General features: G+C 47.0%; 1 protein-coding gene across 1 annotated transcript in view; it reads left to right on the forward strand.

Moving 5' to 3' along the window:
• Positions 1-19,954, forward strand: part of LOC118394464 (ventricular zone-expressed PH domain-containing protein-like) — a 172,276-nt gene that overhangs the window by 65,197 nt on the left and 87,125 nt on the right. Inside the window, exon 6 of the mRNA XM_052468455.1 lies at positions 16,962-17,125. Within this exon, the coding sequence (XP_052324415.1) occupies positions 16,962-17,125 (164 nt within the window). The remainder of the gene's footprint in view (positions 1-16,961; positions 17,126-19,954) is intronic.

Below are 19,954 nucleotides of genomic sequence, written 5' to 3' on the forward strand. Positions count from 1 at the left end.
AAGGCCAAAACCTAGGAAGAAACCTAGAGAGGAACCGGGCTATGTGGGGTGGCCAGTCCTCTTCTGGCTGTGCCGGGTAGAGATTATAACAGAACATGACCAAGATGTTCAAATGTTCATAAATGACCAGCATGGTCGAATAATAATAAGGCAGAACAGTTGAAACTGGAGCAGCAGCACAGTCAGGTGGACTGGGGACAGCAAGGAGCCATCATGTCAGGTAGTCCTGGGGCACGGTCCTAGGGCTCAGGTCCTCCGAGAGAGAGAAAGAAAGAGAGAATTAGAGAGAGCATATGTGGGGTGGCCAGTCCTCTTCTGGCTGTGCCTGGTGGAGATTATAACAGAACGTGGCCAAGATGTTCAAATGTTCATAAATGACCAGCATGGTTGAATAATAGTAAGGCAGAACAGTTGAAACTGGAGCAGCAGCATGGCCAGGTGGACTGGGGACAGCAAGGAGTCATCATGTCAGGTAGTCCTGGGGCATGGTCCTAGGGCTCAGGTCCTCCGAGAGAGAGAAAGAAAGAGAGAAGGAGAGAATTAGAGAACGCACACTTAGATTCACACAGGACACCGAATAGGACAGGAGAAGTACTCCAGATATAACAAACTGACCCTAGCCCCCCGACACATAAACTACTGCAGCATAAATACTGGAGGCTGAGACAGGAGGGGTCAGGAGACACTGTGGCCCCATCCGAGGACACCCCCGGACAGGGCCAAACAGAAAGGATATAACCCCACCCACTTTGCCAAAGCACAGCCCCCACACCACTAGAGGGATATCTTCAACCACCAACTTAAACAGTGGCTCTTTACAGCTGTTCTTTACTGTGTTGTTTAAACAGTGGCTCTTTACAGCTGTTCTTTACTGTGTTGTTTAAACAGTGGCTCTTTACAGCTGTTCTTTGCTGTGTTGTTTAAACAGTGGCTCTTTACAGTTGTTCTTTACTGTGTTGTTTAAACAGTGGCTCTTTACAGCTGTTCTTTACTGTGTTGTTTAAACAGCGGCTCTTTACAGCTGTTCTTTACTGTGTTGTTTAAACAGCGGCTCTTTACAGCTGTTCTTTACTGTGTTGTTTAAACAGTGGCTCTTTACAGCTGTTCTTTACTGTGTTGTTTAAACAGTGGCTCTTTACAGCTGTTCTTTACTGTGTTGTTTAAACAGTGGCTCTTTATAGCTGTTCTTTACTGTGTTGTTTAAACAGTGGCTCTTTACAGCTGTTCTTTACTGTGTTGTTTAAACAGTGGCTCTTTACAGCTGTTCTTTACTGTGTTGTTTAAACAGTGGCTCTTTACAGCTGTTCTTTACTGTGTTGTTTAAACAGAGGCTCTTTACAGCCGTCCATCCAGTAGTGCTGAATGTTGACCTCAGCTGAGCTCCTTTAGGCTAGTTGTGTGAGTGATTCAGACTAGCATAGGTTAACATTACTGCATAGTGATTCAGACTAGCATAGGTTAACATTACTGCATAGTGATTCAGACTAGCATAGGTTAACATTACTGCATAGTGATTCAGACTAGCATAGGTTAACATTACTGCGTAGTGATTCAGACTAGCATAGGTTAACATTACTGCGTAGTGATTCAGACTAGCATATGTTAACATTACTGAATAGTGATTCAGACTAGCATAGGTTAACATTACTGCATAGTGATTCATACTAGCATAGGTTAACATTACTGCGTAGTGATTCAGACTAGCATGGGTTAACATTACTGCGTAGTGATTCAGACTAGCATAGGTTAACATTACTGCGTAGTGATTCAGACTAGCATAGGTTAACATTACTGCATAGTGATTCAGACTAGCATAGGTTAACATTTACATTTACATTTAAGTCATTTAGCAGACGCTCTTATCCAGAGCGACTTACAAATTGGTGCATACACCTTATGACAACCAGTGGAACAGCCACTTGCATCTAAATCTTGTTGGGGGGAGAAGGGGGGTGAGAAGGATTACTTACTTACTGCAGTTAACATTACTGCATAGTGATTCAGACTAGCATAGGTTAACATTACTGCGTAGTGATTCAGACTAGCATAGGTTAACATTACTGCGTAGTGATTCAGACTAGCATAGGTTAACATTACTGCATAGTGATTCAGACTAGCATAGGTTAACATTACTGTATAGTGATTCAGACTAGCATAGGTTAACATTACTGCATAGTGATTCAGACTAGCATAGGTTAACATTACTGCATAGTGATTCAGACAAGCATAGGTTAACATTACTGCGTAGTGATTCAGACTAGCATAGGTTAACATTACTGCGTAGTGATTCAGACTAGCATAGGTTAACATTACTGCATAGTGATTCAGACTAGCATAGGTTAACATTACTGCGTAGTGATTCAGACTAGCATATGTTAACATTACTGCATAGTGATTCAGACTAGCATAGGTTAACATTACTGCATAATGATTCAGACAAGCATAGGTTAACATTACTGTGTAGTGATTCAGACTAGCATAGGTTAACATTACTGTGTAGTGATTCAGACTAGCATAGGTTAACATTACTGCATAGTGATTCAGACTAGCATAGGTTAAAGGGGAACAAAAAATAAATATTCCAATGTATATTATCTATATAAAGTATATATATAATGTGTTTAGAGTCTCAAGACACAGAAATGTTGAAATTCCAGAACAAGTTTTTTTTTTTGCAGATGGGAATTCCAATGTCGGATATATATGAGACATGCATATAAGGGTATGGACTAGGTCCCAGGTGAAATGATTCATGACAACCACACATTGAAATGTTTGGATCATAAAAGTCTCCAAACCACACTAGTCACGTGTTTCTGCTGAGCTCAGTATAGTTCTAGTCTGCAGAATCACTTCCCATGGAAGTGAGTTTAATGTTTGGCCCAATGCTGTAGTATTAATGTTTCTGATGCTAGACATTGTTTCTGGAGGGTCACAATACAATGAACAAGGTTTTCTTGAATCCTGGCATAAATTATGATTTATTAAATACAGTTATCGCATCACATTGACATCAGATCCTTGTTGGGATCTGGACCCTATGGGATATGGGCCCTATGGGATCTGGGCCCTATGGAATCTAGATCCTATGGAATCTGGGCTTTATGGGATCTGGGCCCTATGGGATCTGGACCCTATGGAATCTGGGCTTTATGGGATCTGGGCCCTATGGAATCTAGACCCTATGGAATCTGGGCTTTATGGGATCTGGGCCCTATGGGGTCTGGGCCCTGTGGGATTTGGGCCTTATGGTATCTGGACCCTATGGGATCTGGGCCCTATGGGATCTGGGCCCTATAGGATATGGGCCCTAGCATGTCCCCGCAACCCTGTCATTTGATACTATGCTCCTACCACCAGCACTCTGAAGTTAATCGTATGAAGGCCCTGCTGCCAACACATTTGTTTCAGGGGCAACTGACCTTAGGTTTGACGTCACTGCACGAGGCTAAGGCACTGTACTGTAGCTACCAGATTTACATAATGTACTGTACACCCACAGTTCATTTCCAGAATATCATTAGCATACCTCAGTGGTGAGGTGTTAACATGCCCTTCTCGCCTCCACTGTAGGTGTTTATGTTCATTCAGACTGCAGTGTCCTGGAAGACTGCTGTGAAATGTTTTCTTTGTTTACTAAAGAATAGAAGGTCAGTCCTTGTTAGAGTTTAGGGTGTTTTTTCCTGTGTAGGCTGTCAAAAGAGAGAATTATTAGGCCCTGTATCAGCATTTCGACTGGGGTTGACAGATTGCAAAAGACACCTTGACTTACTGTAAGTGAGACTGCATGTAGTGCTAAGAACATAACAATAAAAAAATGACTAAGAACACAGCGGAACTATTAATATCTCTAAAGGAAACATGCTGTGTGTGTGTGTGTGTGTGTGTGTGTGTGTGTGTGTGTGTGTGTGTGTGTGTGTGTGTGTGTGTGTGTGTGTGTGTGTGTGTGTGTGTGTGTGTGTGTGTGTGTGTGTGTGTGTGTGTGTGTGTGTGTGTGTGTGTGACATAGAAACTCAGGCTGGGGCATGGTATAGGCTGGGCTAAGGCTGGGACAGAGCTAGGATAGGATGGGCTGGGGGCTGGTGCCGGGCTTGTGTGTTTTGAGTGGAGCTCCCACAGCCCATGACTCACACACACAAGAAGTTATGAGAGAGAGAAGGTAAAATGTCTTAACATACATGCCTGTCTCTCCCGCTTCACCTCTCCTTCCTTACATTGTTTTACAATCACTTTGGCACTTATTTCGGAACCTTGATGTCATTTTTCAAAAATCTAGACACAAAACTCAAAACCAATGATCAAAATGCTAATTTTTCAAAACTTCAAAACTTCAAAACTTTTTCCAATTATTCGGATACAATACACATACATCTAAGATCATTTGTTCATTGAACTAAAATCACCTGTTCAAAATGACACAACTTAACATCAAAGTATTACCATTTCAAAATGCAATTAACACATTACATCTGAAATGACTGTCTATTAATTTCATTACAATGATCAAACTATCAATTGATACCACTGCTCAAAATGATAAGTAACTGTTGCATTACTCTTAATGCATAGTTTTACGGAAACTGACAAACAATATTCCATGTTTAGATCATGAAAGTTTCAGGATAACGAGATCCATTGACACCAATTACCGTGGAACATGAACCAATTGGACTACATTATCTATGGATGTAATATTTCATCATCATTCTTTATCAGACACTGTTTCTATGGTCCCATGTACCACTTTTCCAGACCATGTTTTCAGATTTGACATCACTATACACTCACCGGCCACTTTATTAGGTACACCTATCTAGTACTGGGAAGGACCCCCTTTTGCCTCCACAACAGCCTGAATTATTCACGGTGTTGTACGTTAAGAGATGGCCTTCTGCACACCACTGTTTTAAACAGCTGTTATTTGACCATTTGTGGCCTTTCTGTTAGGTTGAATAAGTCTGGACATTCTCCTCTGACCTCTCTCATTAACAAGGTGTTTTGCCCACAGAACTGCCGCTCACTGAATGTGTTTTGTTTATCGCACCATTCTCTGGAAACTCTAGAGACTGTAGTGCGTAAAAATCCCAGGAAGGCAGCTGTTTCTGAGATGCTGGAATCACCATGCGTAATTATCGTATTTCGTCGTCCTAACGTAGTCTTCACTGCTCTGCCCAGCAGCTAGCCAGCTAGCAAACGTCCACCGATTAGCAGCACTGTAGAAACTATTACACTCAACTGAACGACTTGAATAGTGTAGTGTTAGCTAGCTACATAGCTGTCTTTGCTGTCTTCGTATCCAAGATAATTGTGTAGTCTTAGAGTGATTATCCTAATTTACCGAGGTTAGCTAGCCAGCTATTTGTCGTCCTTAACGTAGGAGACACTGCTAGCTAGCCAACAGCTAGCCAACGTCTTCCGAATAGAACTCAACAACCCGGTCGCATTCCGCTTCTCTCCACAGGTAGTATCACATTTTCATTTAATTTCATTACAGTACAACGGTTTGATTTGTTTGATCGTAGCTAGCTACATAGCGAGCTACATAGCCGTCTTTGTATCAAAGATAATTGTGTAGTCTAGAGCGATTTTCTAGGTTAGCTAGCCAGCTATTGTCGTTCTTTTAACGCAGCGTAACGTAATCAACACTGCTAGCTAGCCAGCTAGCCCCCGAATAGCAGCACTGTAGAAACTATCACACTCAACGGAACGACTTGATTAGTGTAGTGTCAACAACGCAGCCACTGCCAGCTAGCCTACAAAGTCAACAACGCAGCCACTGCCAGCTAGCCTACTTCAGCAGTACTGTATCATTTTAATCATTTTAGTCAATAAGATTCTTGCTACGTAAGCTTAACTTTCTGAACATTCGAGACGTGTAGTCCACTTGTCATTCCAATCTCCTTTGCATTAGCGTAGCCTCTTCTGTAGCCTGTCAACTATGTGTCTGTCTATCCCTGTTCTCTCCTCTCTGCACAGACCATACAAACGCTCCACACCGCGTGGCCGCGGCCACCTAATCTGGTGGTCCCAGCGCGCACGACCCACGTGGAGTTCCAGGTCTCCGGTAGCCTCTGGAACTGCCGATCTGCGGCCAACAAGGCAGAGTTCATCTCAGCCTATGCCTCCCTCCAGTCCCTCGACTTCTTGGCACTGACGGAAACATGGATCACCACAGATAACACTGCCACTCCTACTGCTCTCTCTTTGTCCGCCCACGTGTTCTCGCACACCCCGAGAGCTTCTGGTCAGCGGGGTGGTGGCACCGGGATCCTCATCTCTCCCAAGTGGTCATTCTCTCTTTCTCCCCTTACCCATCTGTCTATCGCCTCCTTTGAATTCCATGCTGTCACAGTTACCAGCCCTTTCAAGCTTAACATCCTTATCATTTATCGCCCTCCAGGTTCCCTCGGAGAGTTCATCAATGAGCTTGATGCCTTGATAAGCTCCTTTCCTGAGGACGGCTCACCTATCACAGTTCTGGGCGACTTTAACCTCCCCACGTCTACCTTTGACTCATTCCTCTCTGCCTCCTTCTTTCCACTCCTCTCCTCTTTTGACCTCACCCTCTCACCTTCCCCCTACTCACAAGGCAGGCAATACGCTCGACCTCATCTTTACTAGATGCTGTTCTTCCACTAACCTCATTGCAACTCCCCTCCAAGTCTCCGACCACTACCTTGTATCCTTTTCCCTCTCTCTCTCATCCAACACTTCCCACACTGCCCCTACTCGGATGGTATCGCGCCGTCCCAACCTTCGCTCTCTCTCCCCCGCTACTCTCTCCTCTTCCATCCTATCATCTCTTCCCTCTGCTCAAACCTTCTCCAACCTATCTCCTGATTCTGCCTCCTCAACCCTCCTCTCCTCCCTTTCTGCATCCTTTGACTCTCTATGCCCGCTATCCTCCAGGCCGGCTCGGTCCTCCCCTCCCACTCTGTGGCTCGACGACTCATTGCGAGCTCACAGAACAGGGCTCCGGGCAGCCGAGCGGAAATGGAGGAAAACTCGCCTCCTTGCGGACCTGGCATCCTTTCGCTCCCTCCTCTCTACATTTTCCTCTTCTGTCTCTGCTGCTAAAGCCACTTTCTACCACTCTAAATTCCAAGCTTCTGCCTCTAACCCTAGGAAGCTCTTTGCCACCTTCTCCTCCCTCCTGAATCCTCCTCCCCCTCCCCCCCTCCTCCCTCTCTGCAGATGACTTCGTCAACCATTTTGAAAAGAAGGTTGACGACATCCGATCCTCGTTTGCTAAGTCAAACGACACCGCTGGTTCTGCTCACACTGCCCTACCCTGTGCTCTGACCTCTTTCTCCCTCTCTCTCCAGATGAAATCTCGCGTCTTGTGACGGCCGGCCGCCCAACAACCTGCCCGCTTGATCCTATCCCCTCCTCTCTTCTCCAGACCATTTCCGGAGACCTTCTCCCTTACCTCACCTCGCTCATCAACTCATCCCTGACCGCTGGCTACGTCCCTTCCGTCTTCAAGAGAGCGAGAGTTGCACCCCTTCTGAAAAAACCTACACTCGATCCCTCCGATGTCAACAACTACAGACCAGTATCCCTTCTTTCTTTTCTCTCCAAAACTCTTGAACGTGCCGTCCTTGGCCAGCTCTCCCGCTATCTCTCTCAGAATGACCTTCTTGATCCAAATCAGTCAGGTTTCAAGACTAGTCATTCAACTGAGACTGCTCTTCACTGTATCACGGAGGCGCTCCGCACCGCTAAAGCTAACTCTCTCTCCTCTGCTCTCATCCTTCTAGACCTATCGGCTGCCTTCGATACTGTGAACCATCAGATCCTCCTCTCCACCCTCTCCGAGTTGGGCATCTCCGGCGCGGCCCACGCTGGATTGCGTCCTACCTGACAGGTCGCTCCTACCAGGTGGCGTGGCGAGAATCTGTCTCCTCACCACGCGCTCTCACCACTGGTGTCCCCCAGGGCTCTGTTCTAGGCCCTCTCCTATTCTCGCTATACACCAAGTCACTTGGCTCTGTCATAACCTCACATGGTCTCTCCTATCATTGCTATGCAGACGACACACAATTAATCTTCTCCTTTCCCCCTTCTGATGACCAGGTGGCGAATCGCATCTCTGCATGTCTGGCAGACATATCAGTGTGGATGACGGATCACCACCTCAAGCTGAACCTCGGCAAGACGGAGCTGCTCTTCCTCCCGGGAAGGACTGCCCGTTCCATGATCTCGCCATCACGGTTGACAACTCCATTGTGTCCTCCTCCCAGAGCGCTAAGAACCTTGGCGTGATCCTGGACAACACCCTGTCGTTCTCAACTAACATCAAGGCGGTGGCCCGTTCCTGTAGGTTCATGCTCTACAACATCCGCAGAGTACGACCCTGCCTCACACAGGAAGCGGCGCAGGTCCTAATCCAGGCACTTGTCATCTCCGTCTGGATTACTGCAACTCGCTGTTGGCTGGGCTCCCTGCCTGTGCCATTAAACCCTACAACTCATCCAGAACGCCGCAGCCTGTCTGGTGTTCAACCTTCCCAAGTTCTCTCACGTCACCCCGCTCCTCCGCTCTCTCCACTGGCTTCCAGTTGAAGCTCGCATCCGCTACAAGACCATGGTGCTTGCCTACGGAGCTGTGAGGGGAACGGCACCTCAGTACCTCCAGGCTCTGATCAGGCCCTACACCCAAACAAGGGCACTGCGTTCATCCACCTCTGGCCTGCTCGCCTCCCTACCACTGAGGAAGTACAGTTCCCGCTCAGACCAGTCAAAACTGTTCGCTGCTCTGGCCCCCAATGGTGGAACAAACTCCCTCACGACGCCAGGACAGCGGAGTCAATCACCACCTTCCGGAGACACCTGAAACCCCACCTCTTTAAGGAATACCTAGGATAGGATAAGTAATCCTTCTCACCCCCCTTTTAAGATTTAGATGCACTATTGTAAAGTGACTGTTCCACTGGATGTCATAAGGTGAATGCACCAATTTGTAAGTCGCTCTGGATAAGAGCGTCTGCTAAATGACTTAAATGTAAATGTAAATCAACAATCATACCACAGTCAAAGTTGCTTAGATTACTCATCTTGCCTGTTCTAATGTTTGGTCGAACAACATCTAAAGCTCTCTACTCTATAGACTCTATATATTGAGTTGCAGGCAGCCACATGATTCGCTGTTCAAAGGTAACCTTCCTTGATGAGCTTAATCAGGTCTGTAGAGCTGAAGGTATGACCTATGTAATTGTGTGGGATAATGTCAGGTTCCACCATTCTCAAATGGTGCAAGCATGGTTTCAGGCCCAACCACAATTTACCACCCTTTACTTACCCCCATACTCTCCTTTCCTTAACCCGATTGAGGAATTTTTCTCCACATGGAGGTGGAAGGTATATGATAGACACCCTCACGAACAAACCGCTCTTCTCTAGGCCATGGATGACGCATGCAATGACATCACGGCAGACCAGTGTCAGGTCTGGATTCGCCCGAAGATTCTTCCCAAGATGTTTGACTAATGAAAACATCCATTGTGATGTGGATAAGAACCTGTGGCCAAATCCACAAGACAGAGTTGATGGAAATATAGAAGTACAGTAATCAATCCTTTGTTTTGCTTTTTACAGTAAGTCAGGTGAGGAACATTACAGTTGACCTTTTAACTGTTTTTTTCGGTTTTTGTTGCTAATTATTTTTGCTCTGATTCAAAGAAACCTATGTTGTGATTTTATTGAATTTCATCAATACATTTCCTATTTTGTTCAATGATTCTACTGTGTCTGTAGTATTCTCTCTACTAGTCATTTTACAGTGATGATTTACATGTAGTAGGATAATGAAACATGTATCACATACTTTGTACTACAATATTTAATGATTGTACGAACAACTACACAGTGAAACTATTAGTATCCTGTGTGTGGGTGATCTAAATGAATGTTCCTATGGTATTTCATGATAAATTAGTTATTTGAACAAATTATTCTGCATGTGCAAGGTTTCTTTAAAGATATGAATGCACAATGCAATGTTTTGAACACTGGACAGCCTGTGTTACAAGTGATGACCGTTTTGAGTTTTGTGTTTTGAAAAATGACCACAAGGTTCTGAAATTAGTGCCAAAGTGATTGTTAAAATCTGTAATTGAATTGAATTGAGTGGGAAGGAGAGGTGTGGTGGAGGTGGGGTGGAGCATTAGATGTTAAAGGGCTTGTTATTAATGTGAGAGGCTGGTTCTGGTTTTGTTGTGGTCGTCTTTAATGGTTTACTGCCCTCTGAGGCATAGATGGATGACTGGTAGACTGCTAGATGGCTTTAGTGTGTGTGTGTGTGTGTGTGTGTGTGTGTGTGTGTGTGTGTGTGTGTGTGTGTGTGTGTGTGTGTGTGTGTGTGTGTGTGTGTGTGTGTGTGTGTGTGTGTGTGTGTGTGTGTGTGTGTGTGTGTGTGTGTGTGTGTGTGTGTGTGTGTGTGTGTTTGTTTGTGCGCTCCTCGGGGCACATGGACTAAGTGTGTTCAGACATGGGTGGACACGGAAGCACCGTAAATCTCCCATGGGTCTTTGATTCTGCAGACGTCTGGCTCCTGGCTTTAACATTCTGCTCCCGACAAACCAATAAATTATCTCTCTCTCACCTTTAGGAATGCTCACTAACTCGCCCTCTTTATGTCTCTCTCATCTCTCTCTTACTGCTTTTCTTACTCTGGTGTGTGTGTGTGTGTGTGTGTGTGTGTGTGTGTGTGTGTGTGTGTGTGTGTGTGTGTGTGTGTGTGTGTGTGTGTGTGTGTGTGTGTGTGTGTGTGTGTGTGTGTGTGTGTGTGTGGAGGCGACTGGGGGTCAGGTAGGAACATCAAAGACTATGTAATAATGAATATTGTCAGGACTGAGCAGCTGCTTGGCGACGGTTGCTCTGTTGATTTGTCTTGGGGTTGTATTAGTGATGTTATCACAGCAGATAGACAGGTCACAACAGACAGGGTCACAGCAGACAGACAAGACCACAGCAGACAGACAGGGCCACAGCAGACAGACAGGTCACAGCAGACAGACAGGGCCACAGCAGACAGACAGGGTCACAGCAAACAGACAGGACCACAGCAGACAGACAGGTCACAGCAGACAGACAGGACCACAGCAGACAGACAGGTCACAGCAGACAGACAGGACCACAGCAGACAGACAGGTCACAACAGACAGACAGGACCACAGCAGACAGACAGGTCACAGCAGACAGACAGGGCCACAGCAGACAGACAGGTCACAGCAGACAGACAGGACCACAGCAGACAGACAGGTTACAACAGACAGACAGGACCACAGCAGACAGACAGGTCACAGCAGACAGACAGGCCACAGCAGACAGACAGGTCACAGCAGACAGACAGGACCACAGCAGACAGACAGGCCACAGCAGACAAACAGGTCACAACAGACAGACCGGCCACAGCAGACAGACAGGTCACAACAGACAGACAGGGTCACAGCAGACAGACAGGTCAGCAGACAGACAGGACCACAGCAGACAGACAGGTCACAGCAGAAAGACAGGACCACAGCAGACAGACAGGACCACAGCAGACAGACAGGTTACCACAGACAGACAGCAGACAGGTCACAGCAGACAGACAGACCACAGCAGACAGACACAGCAGCAGACAGACAGACAGACACCACAGCAGACAGACAGGTCACAACAGACAGACCGGCCACAGCAGACAGACAGGTCACAACAGACAGACAGGGTCACAGCAGACAGACAGGACCACAGCAGACAGACAGGGCCACAGCAGACAGACAGGTCACAGCAGACAGACAGGACCACAGCAGACAGACAGGACCACAGCAGACAGACAGGCCACAACAGACAGACAGGACCACAGCAGACAGACAGGTTACAACAGACAGACAGGGCCACAGCAGACAGACAGGGTCACAGCAGACAGACAGGACCACAGCAGACAGACAGGTCACAGCAGACAGACAGGACCACAGCAGACAGACAGGGTCACAGCAGACAGACAGGACCACAGCAGACAGACAGGACCACAGCAGACAGACAGGACCACAGCAGACAGACAGGTCACAGCAGACAGACAGGACCACAGCAGACAGACAGGACCACAGCAGACAGACAGGTTACAACAGACAGACAGGACCACAGCAGACAGACAGGTCACAGCAGACAGACAGGACCACAGCAGACAGACAGGGCCACAGCAGACAGACAGGACCACAGCAGACAGACAGGCCACAGCAGACAGACAGACAGGCCACAGCAGACAGACAGGTCACAACAGACAGACAGGGTCACAGCAGACAGACAGGACCACAGCAGACAGACAGGGCCACAGCAGACAGACAGGTCACAGCAGACAGACAGGACCACAGCAGACAGACAGGACCACAGCAGACAGACAGGTTACAACAGACAGACAGACCACACAGACAGACAGGTTACAACAGACAGACAGACAGGGCCACAGCAGAAACAGACAGGCAGGTCACAGCAGACAGACAGGACCACAGCAGCAGACAGACAGCAGACAGACAGGTTACAACAGACAGACAGGACCACAGCAGACAGACAGGGCCACAGCAAACAGACAGGCCACAGCAGACAGACAGGACACAGCAGACAGACAGGTCACAGCAGACAGACAGGACCACAGCAGACAGACAGGTCACAGCAGAAAGACAGGTTACAACAGACAGACAGGACCACAGCAGACAGACAGGGCCACAGCAAACAGACAGGCCACAGCAGACAGACAGGTCACAACAGACAGACAGGGCCACAGCAGACAGACAGGTCACAACAGACAGACAGGTCACAACAGACAGACAGGGCCACAGCAGACAGACAGGGTCACAGCAGAAAGACAGTTGCCATGGGAGGAAGTGTATATGTTATCTTTTGGACGATGAGTTGCCATGGGAGGCAGTGTAAATGTTATCTATTGGATGATGAGTTGCCATGGGAGGCAGTGTAAATGTTATCTATTGGATGATGAGTTGCCATGGGAGGCAGTGTAAATGTTATCTATTGGATGATGAGTTGCCATGGGAGGAAGTGTATATGTTATCTTTTGGACGATGAGTTGCCATGGGAGGCAGTGTACATGTTATCTATTGGATGTGTTACCCAGAGCGTGTACACCTTTACCATTCTGGGAATATCCTCCTAATATTGAGTTGCCTTTTTGCCCTCAGAACAGCCTCAATTCGTCGGGACATCACTTTACAAGTTGTTGAAAGTGTTCAACAAGGATGCTGGCCCACTCCCGCTGTTGTGTCAAGTTGGCTGGATGTCCTTTGGATGGTGGACCATTCTTGATACGGAAACTGTTGAGGGTGAAAAGTCCAGCAGCGTTGCAGTTGTTGACTCAAACCTCTTATAACCCCCGTGGATTCTGTCTCATAGGTAGACAATAGACATGTACACTACTGTTCAAAAGTTTGGGGTCACTTAGAAATGTCCTTGTTTTAAAATAAAACATTAAAAAATAATCAGAAATACAGTGTAGACATTGTTAATGTTCTATATTACTATTGTAGCTGGAAATGGCTTATTTTTAATGGAATATCTACATAGGCGTACAGAGGCCCATTATCAGCAACCATCACTCCTGTGTTCCAATGGCATGTCGCTTATGGCACAAACCCACCGTCGCTGGACCAGACAGGACTGGCAAAAAGTGCTCTTCACTGACGAGTCGCGGTTTTGTCTCACCAGGGGTGATGGTCGGATTCGCGTTTATCGTCGAAGGAATGAGTGTTACACCGAGGCCTGTACTCTGGAGCAGGATCGATTTAGAGGTGGAGGGTCCGTCATGGTCTGGGGCGATGTGTCACAGCATCATCGGACTGAGTTTGTTGTCATTGCAGGCAATCTCAACGCTGTGCGTTACAGGGAAGATATCCTCCTCCCTCATGTGGTACCCTTCTTGCAGGCTCATCCTGACATGACCCTCCAGCATGACAATGCCACCAGCCATACTGCTTGTTCTGTGCGTGATTTCCTGCAAGACAGGAATGTCAGTGTTCTGCCATGGCCAGCGAAGAGCCTGGATCTCAATCCCAATGAGCACCTCTGGGACCTGTTGGATCGGATGGTGAGGGCTAGGGCCATTCCCCCCAGAAATGTCCAGGAACTTGCAGGTGCCTTGGTGGAAGAGTGGTGTAACATCTCAGAGCAAGAACTGGCAAATCTGGTGCAGTCCATGAGGAGGAGATGCACTGCAGTACTTAATGCAGCTGGTGGCCACACCAGATACTGACAGTTACTTTTGACCCCCCCTTTGTTCAGGGACACATTATTCCATTTGTGTTAGTCACATGTCTGTGGAACTTGTTCAGTTTATTTCTCAGTTGTTGAATCTTGTTATGTTTATACAAACATCTACACATGTTAAAGTTTGCTGAAAATAAACGTCAGTTGACTGTGAGAGAACATTTCTTTTTTTGCTGAGTTTATGACTTGGAAGAGCAGGTGTTCCTATTGTTTTGTACACTCAGTGTAGTTACCAATGTCTATCATTAGGCGTGTTGATATATGACCCAGAACATGCACAGTGATGTGCAGCCAGTCAGGTGTCACCTTGTGAATCCTTTTGATACAGTCAATCATCATGCATTAAACTAATTAGTAAATGTCAATGCTAACATTTTAAGTCATTTTAAATCAATCCATTCCAGGTAATCTGTAGACAGATGTTGGCAAGGACATTGATCTCATTGATAGGAGTTATGGCCATCAGATTCGTTTTGTGTAGCAGGTAGCAACGCTAGCTCGCAATGCACACACACACACACATACACACACACCCATGCACACACACACGCTGAAAACTGCTGGCCCACAGTTTTTCGCACTCTCACTACTTCCTGTTTTCCAACGCATGTTTATTATCCCATGTCTCCGTGGGGTACCACCTGTTTCCTTAGCCAATCAGAGTGAGGTCCAACTGCAAATAGAACTCCATTCACAAAATGAGAATCACCTCCGCAGTGTGTGTTCCATTCATAGGATGGTCCCAGGAAGGAACCTAGGGATTACTTCCAGATGAGCCAGTAAATAACGACAGATATTCAGCATGCAGGAAGACTGAAGGGCTCTCTTGTCTCTGACTCTTTGTCTCCTCTGTCGTTCTCTCAGTCTGACACTCTATTTTGGTCTCCTTGTAATTAATTCAATCCAATTCGTTCAAGTTTTATAGGCAGGAAGTACATGTGTGGATTTTACCATAGCAGAACAGTTTTAAACTATTATACAGTAGATGAAAGGACAACATCTTTCTCTCTATTGTTCTCTAACCCCCACCTCTCTCTCTCTCGGTCTCACTAAGTCCATATGTCCTTTAGATGATGTGCTTTGACATTGAAAATAAAATAATAACATGCTGGACACAGTCATGCTGTAGGAATTTGTCCCATAGAGTAAATCACATCCAGGTTTACCCCACTCATACTACTGTATTAACTCCAGCCTTTTACTGTGGGGACATCAGTCAATACCTTTTACTGTGGGGACATCAGCCAATCCCTTTTACTGTGGGGACATCAGCCAATCCCTTTTACTGTGGGGACACCAGTCAATCCCTTTTACTGTGGGGACATCAGTCAATCCCTTTTACTGTGGGGACACCAGTCAATCCCCTTTACTGTGGGGACATCAGTCAACCCCTTTACTGTGGGGACACCAGTCAATCCCTTTTACTGTGGGGACATCAGCCAATCCCTTTTACTGTGGGGACACCAGTCAATCCCCTTTACTGTGGGGACATCAGTCAACCCCTTTACTGTGGGGACATCAGTCAATCCCCTTTACTGTGGGGACATCAGTCAATCCCTTTTACTGTGGGGACATCAGCCAATCCCTTTTACTGTGGGGACATCAGCCAATCCCTTTTACTGTGGGGACATCAGCCAATCCCTTTTACTGTGGGGACATCAGCCAATCCCTTTTACTGTGGGGACATCAGTCAACCCCTTTACTGTGGGGATATCAGCCAATCCCTTTTACTGTGGGGATATCAGCCAATCCCCTTTACTGTGGGGATATCAGCCAATCCCCTTTACTGTGGGGACATCAGCCAATCCCTTTTACTGTGGGGACATCAGTCAACCCCTTTACTGTGGGGACATCAGTCAATCCCTTTTACTGTGGGGATATCAGCCAATCCCTTTACTGTGGGGACATCAGTCAACCCCTTTACTGTGGGGACATCAGCCAATCCCCTTTACTGTGGGGACATCAGTCAACCCCTTTACTGTGGGGACACCAGTCAATCCCCTTTACTGTGGGGACATCAGTCAATCCCTTTTACTGTGGGGACATCAGTCAACCCCTTTACTGTGGGGACATCAGCCAATCCCTTTTACTGTGGGGACATCAGTCAACCCCTTTACTGTGGGGACATCAGTCAATCCCTTTTACTGTGGGGACATCAGTCAATCCCCTTTACTGTGGGGACATCAGTCAATCCCTTTACTGTGGGGACACCAGTCAATCCCCTTTACTGTGGGGACATCAGCCAATCCCTTTTACTGTGGGGACATCAGCCAATCGCTTTTACTGTGGGGACATCAGCCAATCCCTTTTACTGTGGGGATATCAGCCAATCCCCTTTACTGTGGGGACATCAGCCAATCCCTAATGATTTAGGTACAAAGTAAACATAAAAGGCATTGTTCGTGTTCATGTAATGTCATAAGAGATGAAGCTACTAATAAAACTACTAATTGAAGACAGAAGACATTGTGCAGATGCATGAGATATTTAAAGATGGTTTAGATATCAAGGTGAATTTCTCTTGGGCAAATATTGGACGATTCTGGTACACATTATGTGTATTTTTACATTTATACATGTTACATTTTCTTCCTCAAGGATGAACGTCATGGAATGAATATTGACAACAAATGGTGAGACTTGAATCTGTTGTCACGTACACCATGTAGCTAGACCCTGTCTGTCCGTGTCGTCCCCCTCTAGGTAACCACATGCTCCTACGCGTGCTGCCGTCCATCTACCCCAAACAGCCCCATGTCATCCATCGTCACCTAGGCAACCTGACGGCCATGATGTCACAGCTCGATTCACCGGAGCAACAACACCTGCTGAGGCTGATCAGGATGGTCGCCGAGCAACAGCCACTGGTGTGTGTGTGTTTATGTGTGTGTGTTCATGTACCCGTGTGCCTGTCTATGAGCATGTGTGTGATGGACTGTGTTCAAAGAACACATTAGTCATGAGAAAGTCCAGAATTCCTACATGTGGGAATGCTGTGTTGCGCTCCAGAGAGCGTGGTCCAGCATGAGGATATTAAGGGGAGAGTAATGGGAGAGGGGAAAGTATGTATGTACATGCTAGATGGATGTTCTCACCCGCATTAAGAGAGAACAAGCTGAGTCATCAGAAACCACGTGCTGAGGGGAATAGTGGGATGTGTCTGGTGAAAAAGAGAGCAGTCATAAAGAAGTGAAAGACCACATTTAGAACACAGTAGGAATCACACACACACACACACACACACACACACACGCACACACGCGCGCACACACGCACGCGCACGCACACACGCGCGCACACACACACGCATGCACGTGGACGCGCGCACACACGCACGCACGCGAACGCACGCACACACACACACGCGCGCGCACGTGCACACACACACACACATGCACGCACACGCACGCACGCGCGCACGCACACACACACACGCACACACACACACACACACACGCGCACGCACACACACACACACACACACACACACACACGCACGCGCACACACACACGCACGCGCACGCACACACGCGCGCACACACACACACGCATGCACGTGAACGCGCGCACAAACACACGCACGCACACACACACGCGCGCACGTGCACACACACACACACATGCACGCACACGCACGCATGTAATTTGTACATGGAGGTAGGGGTGAAGTGACTGCACATCGTTAGAACAATGTATAGACATAATATGACATTTGAAATGTCCCTATTATTTAGGAAATTGTGTGAGTGTAAATTGGATTGGGAGAGAGAGAGACAGAGAGCAAGGGAGACCGAGACAGTGAAAGAGAAAGAGAGTGAGAGAAACAGAGAGAGAGCGAGAGAGACAGAGAGGGAAGAGAGAGAAAGAAAGAGAGAGGGGGGAGAGAGAAAGAAAGAGAGAGGGGGAGAGAGAGAGAGAGAGAGAGAGAGAGAGAGAGAAAGAGGGGAGTAAGAGATAGAGAATGTGAAAGAAAGACCACAAGAAACAAAAAAGTGAGATAAAATCAACAACAAAGACGACAACATTAAGACCAAGAACAAGCACATCCTACGGTGAGAGGGAGACAAGAGGCCTGGTCTGGGCTGGTCTGGTCTGGCTAGGACAGATAATGAGGCAAATGGGATTTAGTTTACCCAGTAAGTCCCACAGCAAGGCTACACTATTCAGTACCCCATAGATCACGCGTCTGACCTGCTGACCCATTACAGGGAAAGACATCACATTTCTCCCTGATTGATTGACCAGCACGGCCAGGGGTCAGCCAAGGCGACAGAGGTTGTGTAAGGTTCATAACTCTAACATGTCAACTGACTGACTGGTGTGTGCATGTATGCGTGTGTGTGTGTTTCCATGTCTTTGATCGTCTCTCTCCATGGGAACGTGTGTTATTGATTGTCTGTCTCCATGGGAACATATGTCATTGATCGTCTGCCTACATTGGAGCATATGTCTTTGATCTTCTGTCTCCATGGGAACGTATGTTATTGATTGTCTGTCTCCATGGGAACATATGTCATTGATTGTCTGTCTCCATGGGAGCATATGTCTTTGAACTTCTGTCTCCATGGGAGCATATGTCTTTGATCTTCTGTCTCCATGGGAACGTGTCATTGATTGTCTCCATGGGAACGTATGTCATTGATCGTCTGTCTCCATTGGAGCGTATGTCTTTGATCGTCTGTCTCCATGGGAGCGTATGTCTTTGATCATCTGTCTCCATGGGAACGTGTCATTTATTGTCTGTCTCCATGGGAACGTATGTAATTGATCATATGTCTCCATGGGAGCGTATGTCTTTGATCATCTGTCTCCATGGGAGCGTATGTCTTTGATCATCTGTCTCCATGGGAACGTGTCATTGATTGTCTCCATGGGAACGTATGTCATTGATCGTCTGTCTCCATTGGAGCGTATGTCTTTGATCGTCTGTCTCCATGGGAGCGTATGTCTTTGATCATCTGTCTCCATGGGAACGTGTCATTTATTGTCTGTCTCCATGGGAACGTATGTAATTGATCATATGTCTCCATGGGAACGTATGTCTTTGATTGTCTGTCTCCATGGGAATGTAGACAGATGACACAACAGTAGTAGGCTTGATTACCAACAATGACGGGACAGCCTACAGGAAGGAGATGAGGGCTTTGGAAGTGTGGTGCCAGGAACGTAATCTCTCACTCAACGTAGGAAAAAAAGGAGATGATCGTGGACTCCAGGAAACAGCAGAGGGAGCACCCCGCTATCCACATCGACGGGACAGCAGTGGAGAAGGTGGAAAGTTCCAAGTTCCTCGCAACAGCGCCTATTCAACCTCTGGAGGCTGACGAAATTTGGCTTGGCACCTAACATCCTCACAAAATTTGACAGATGCACAATTAAGAGCATGTTGTTGGGCTGTATTACCGATTGGTATGGCAACTGTAACCGCCCGAAACCGCAGGGCTCTCCAGAGGGTGGTGCAGTCTGCCCAACGCATCACCGGGGGCAAACTACCTGCCCTCCAGGACACCTACAGCACCCCGATGTCAAAGGAAGGCCAAAAAGATCATCAAGGACAACAACCACCTGAGCCACTGCCTGTTCACCCCACTATCATCCAGAAGGTGAGGTCAGTACAGGTGCATCAAAGCGGAGACCGAGAGACTGAAAAACAGCTTCTATCTCAAGGCCATCAGACTGTTAAACAGTCATCACTT

The sequence above is a fragment of the Oncorhynchus keta genome, chromosome 18 (assembly GCF_023373465.1).
Source record: "Oncorhynchus keta strain PuntledgeMale-10-30-2019 chromosome 18, Oket_V2, whole genome shotgun sequence".
Taxonomy (NCBI): Eukaryota; Metazoa; Chordata; class Actinopteri; order Salmoniformes; family Salmonidae; genus Oncorhynchus; species Oncorhynchus keta.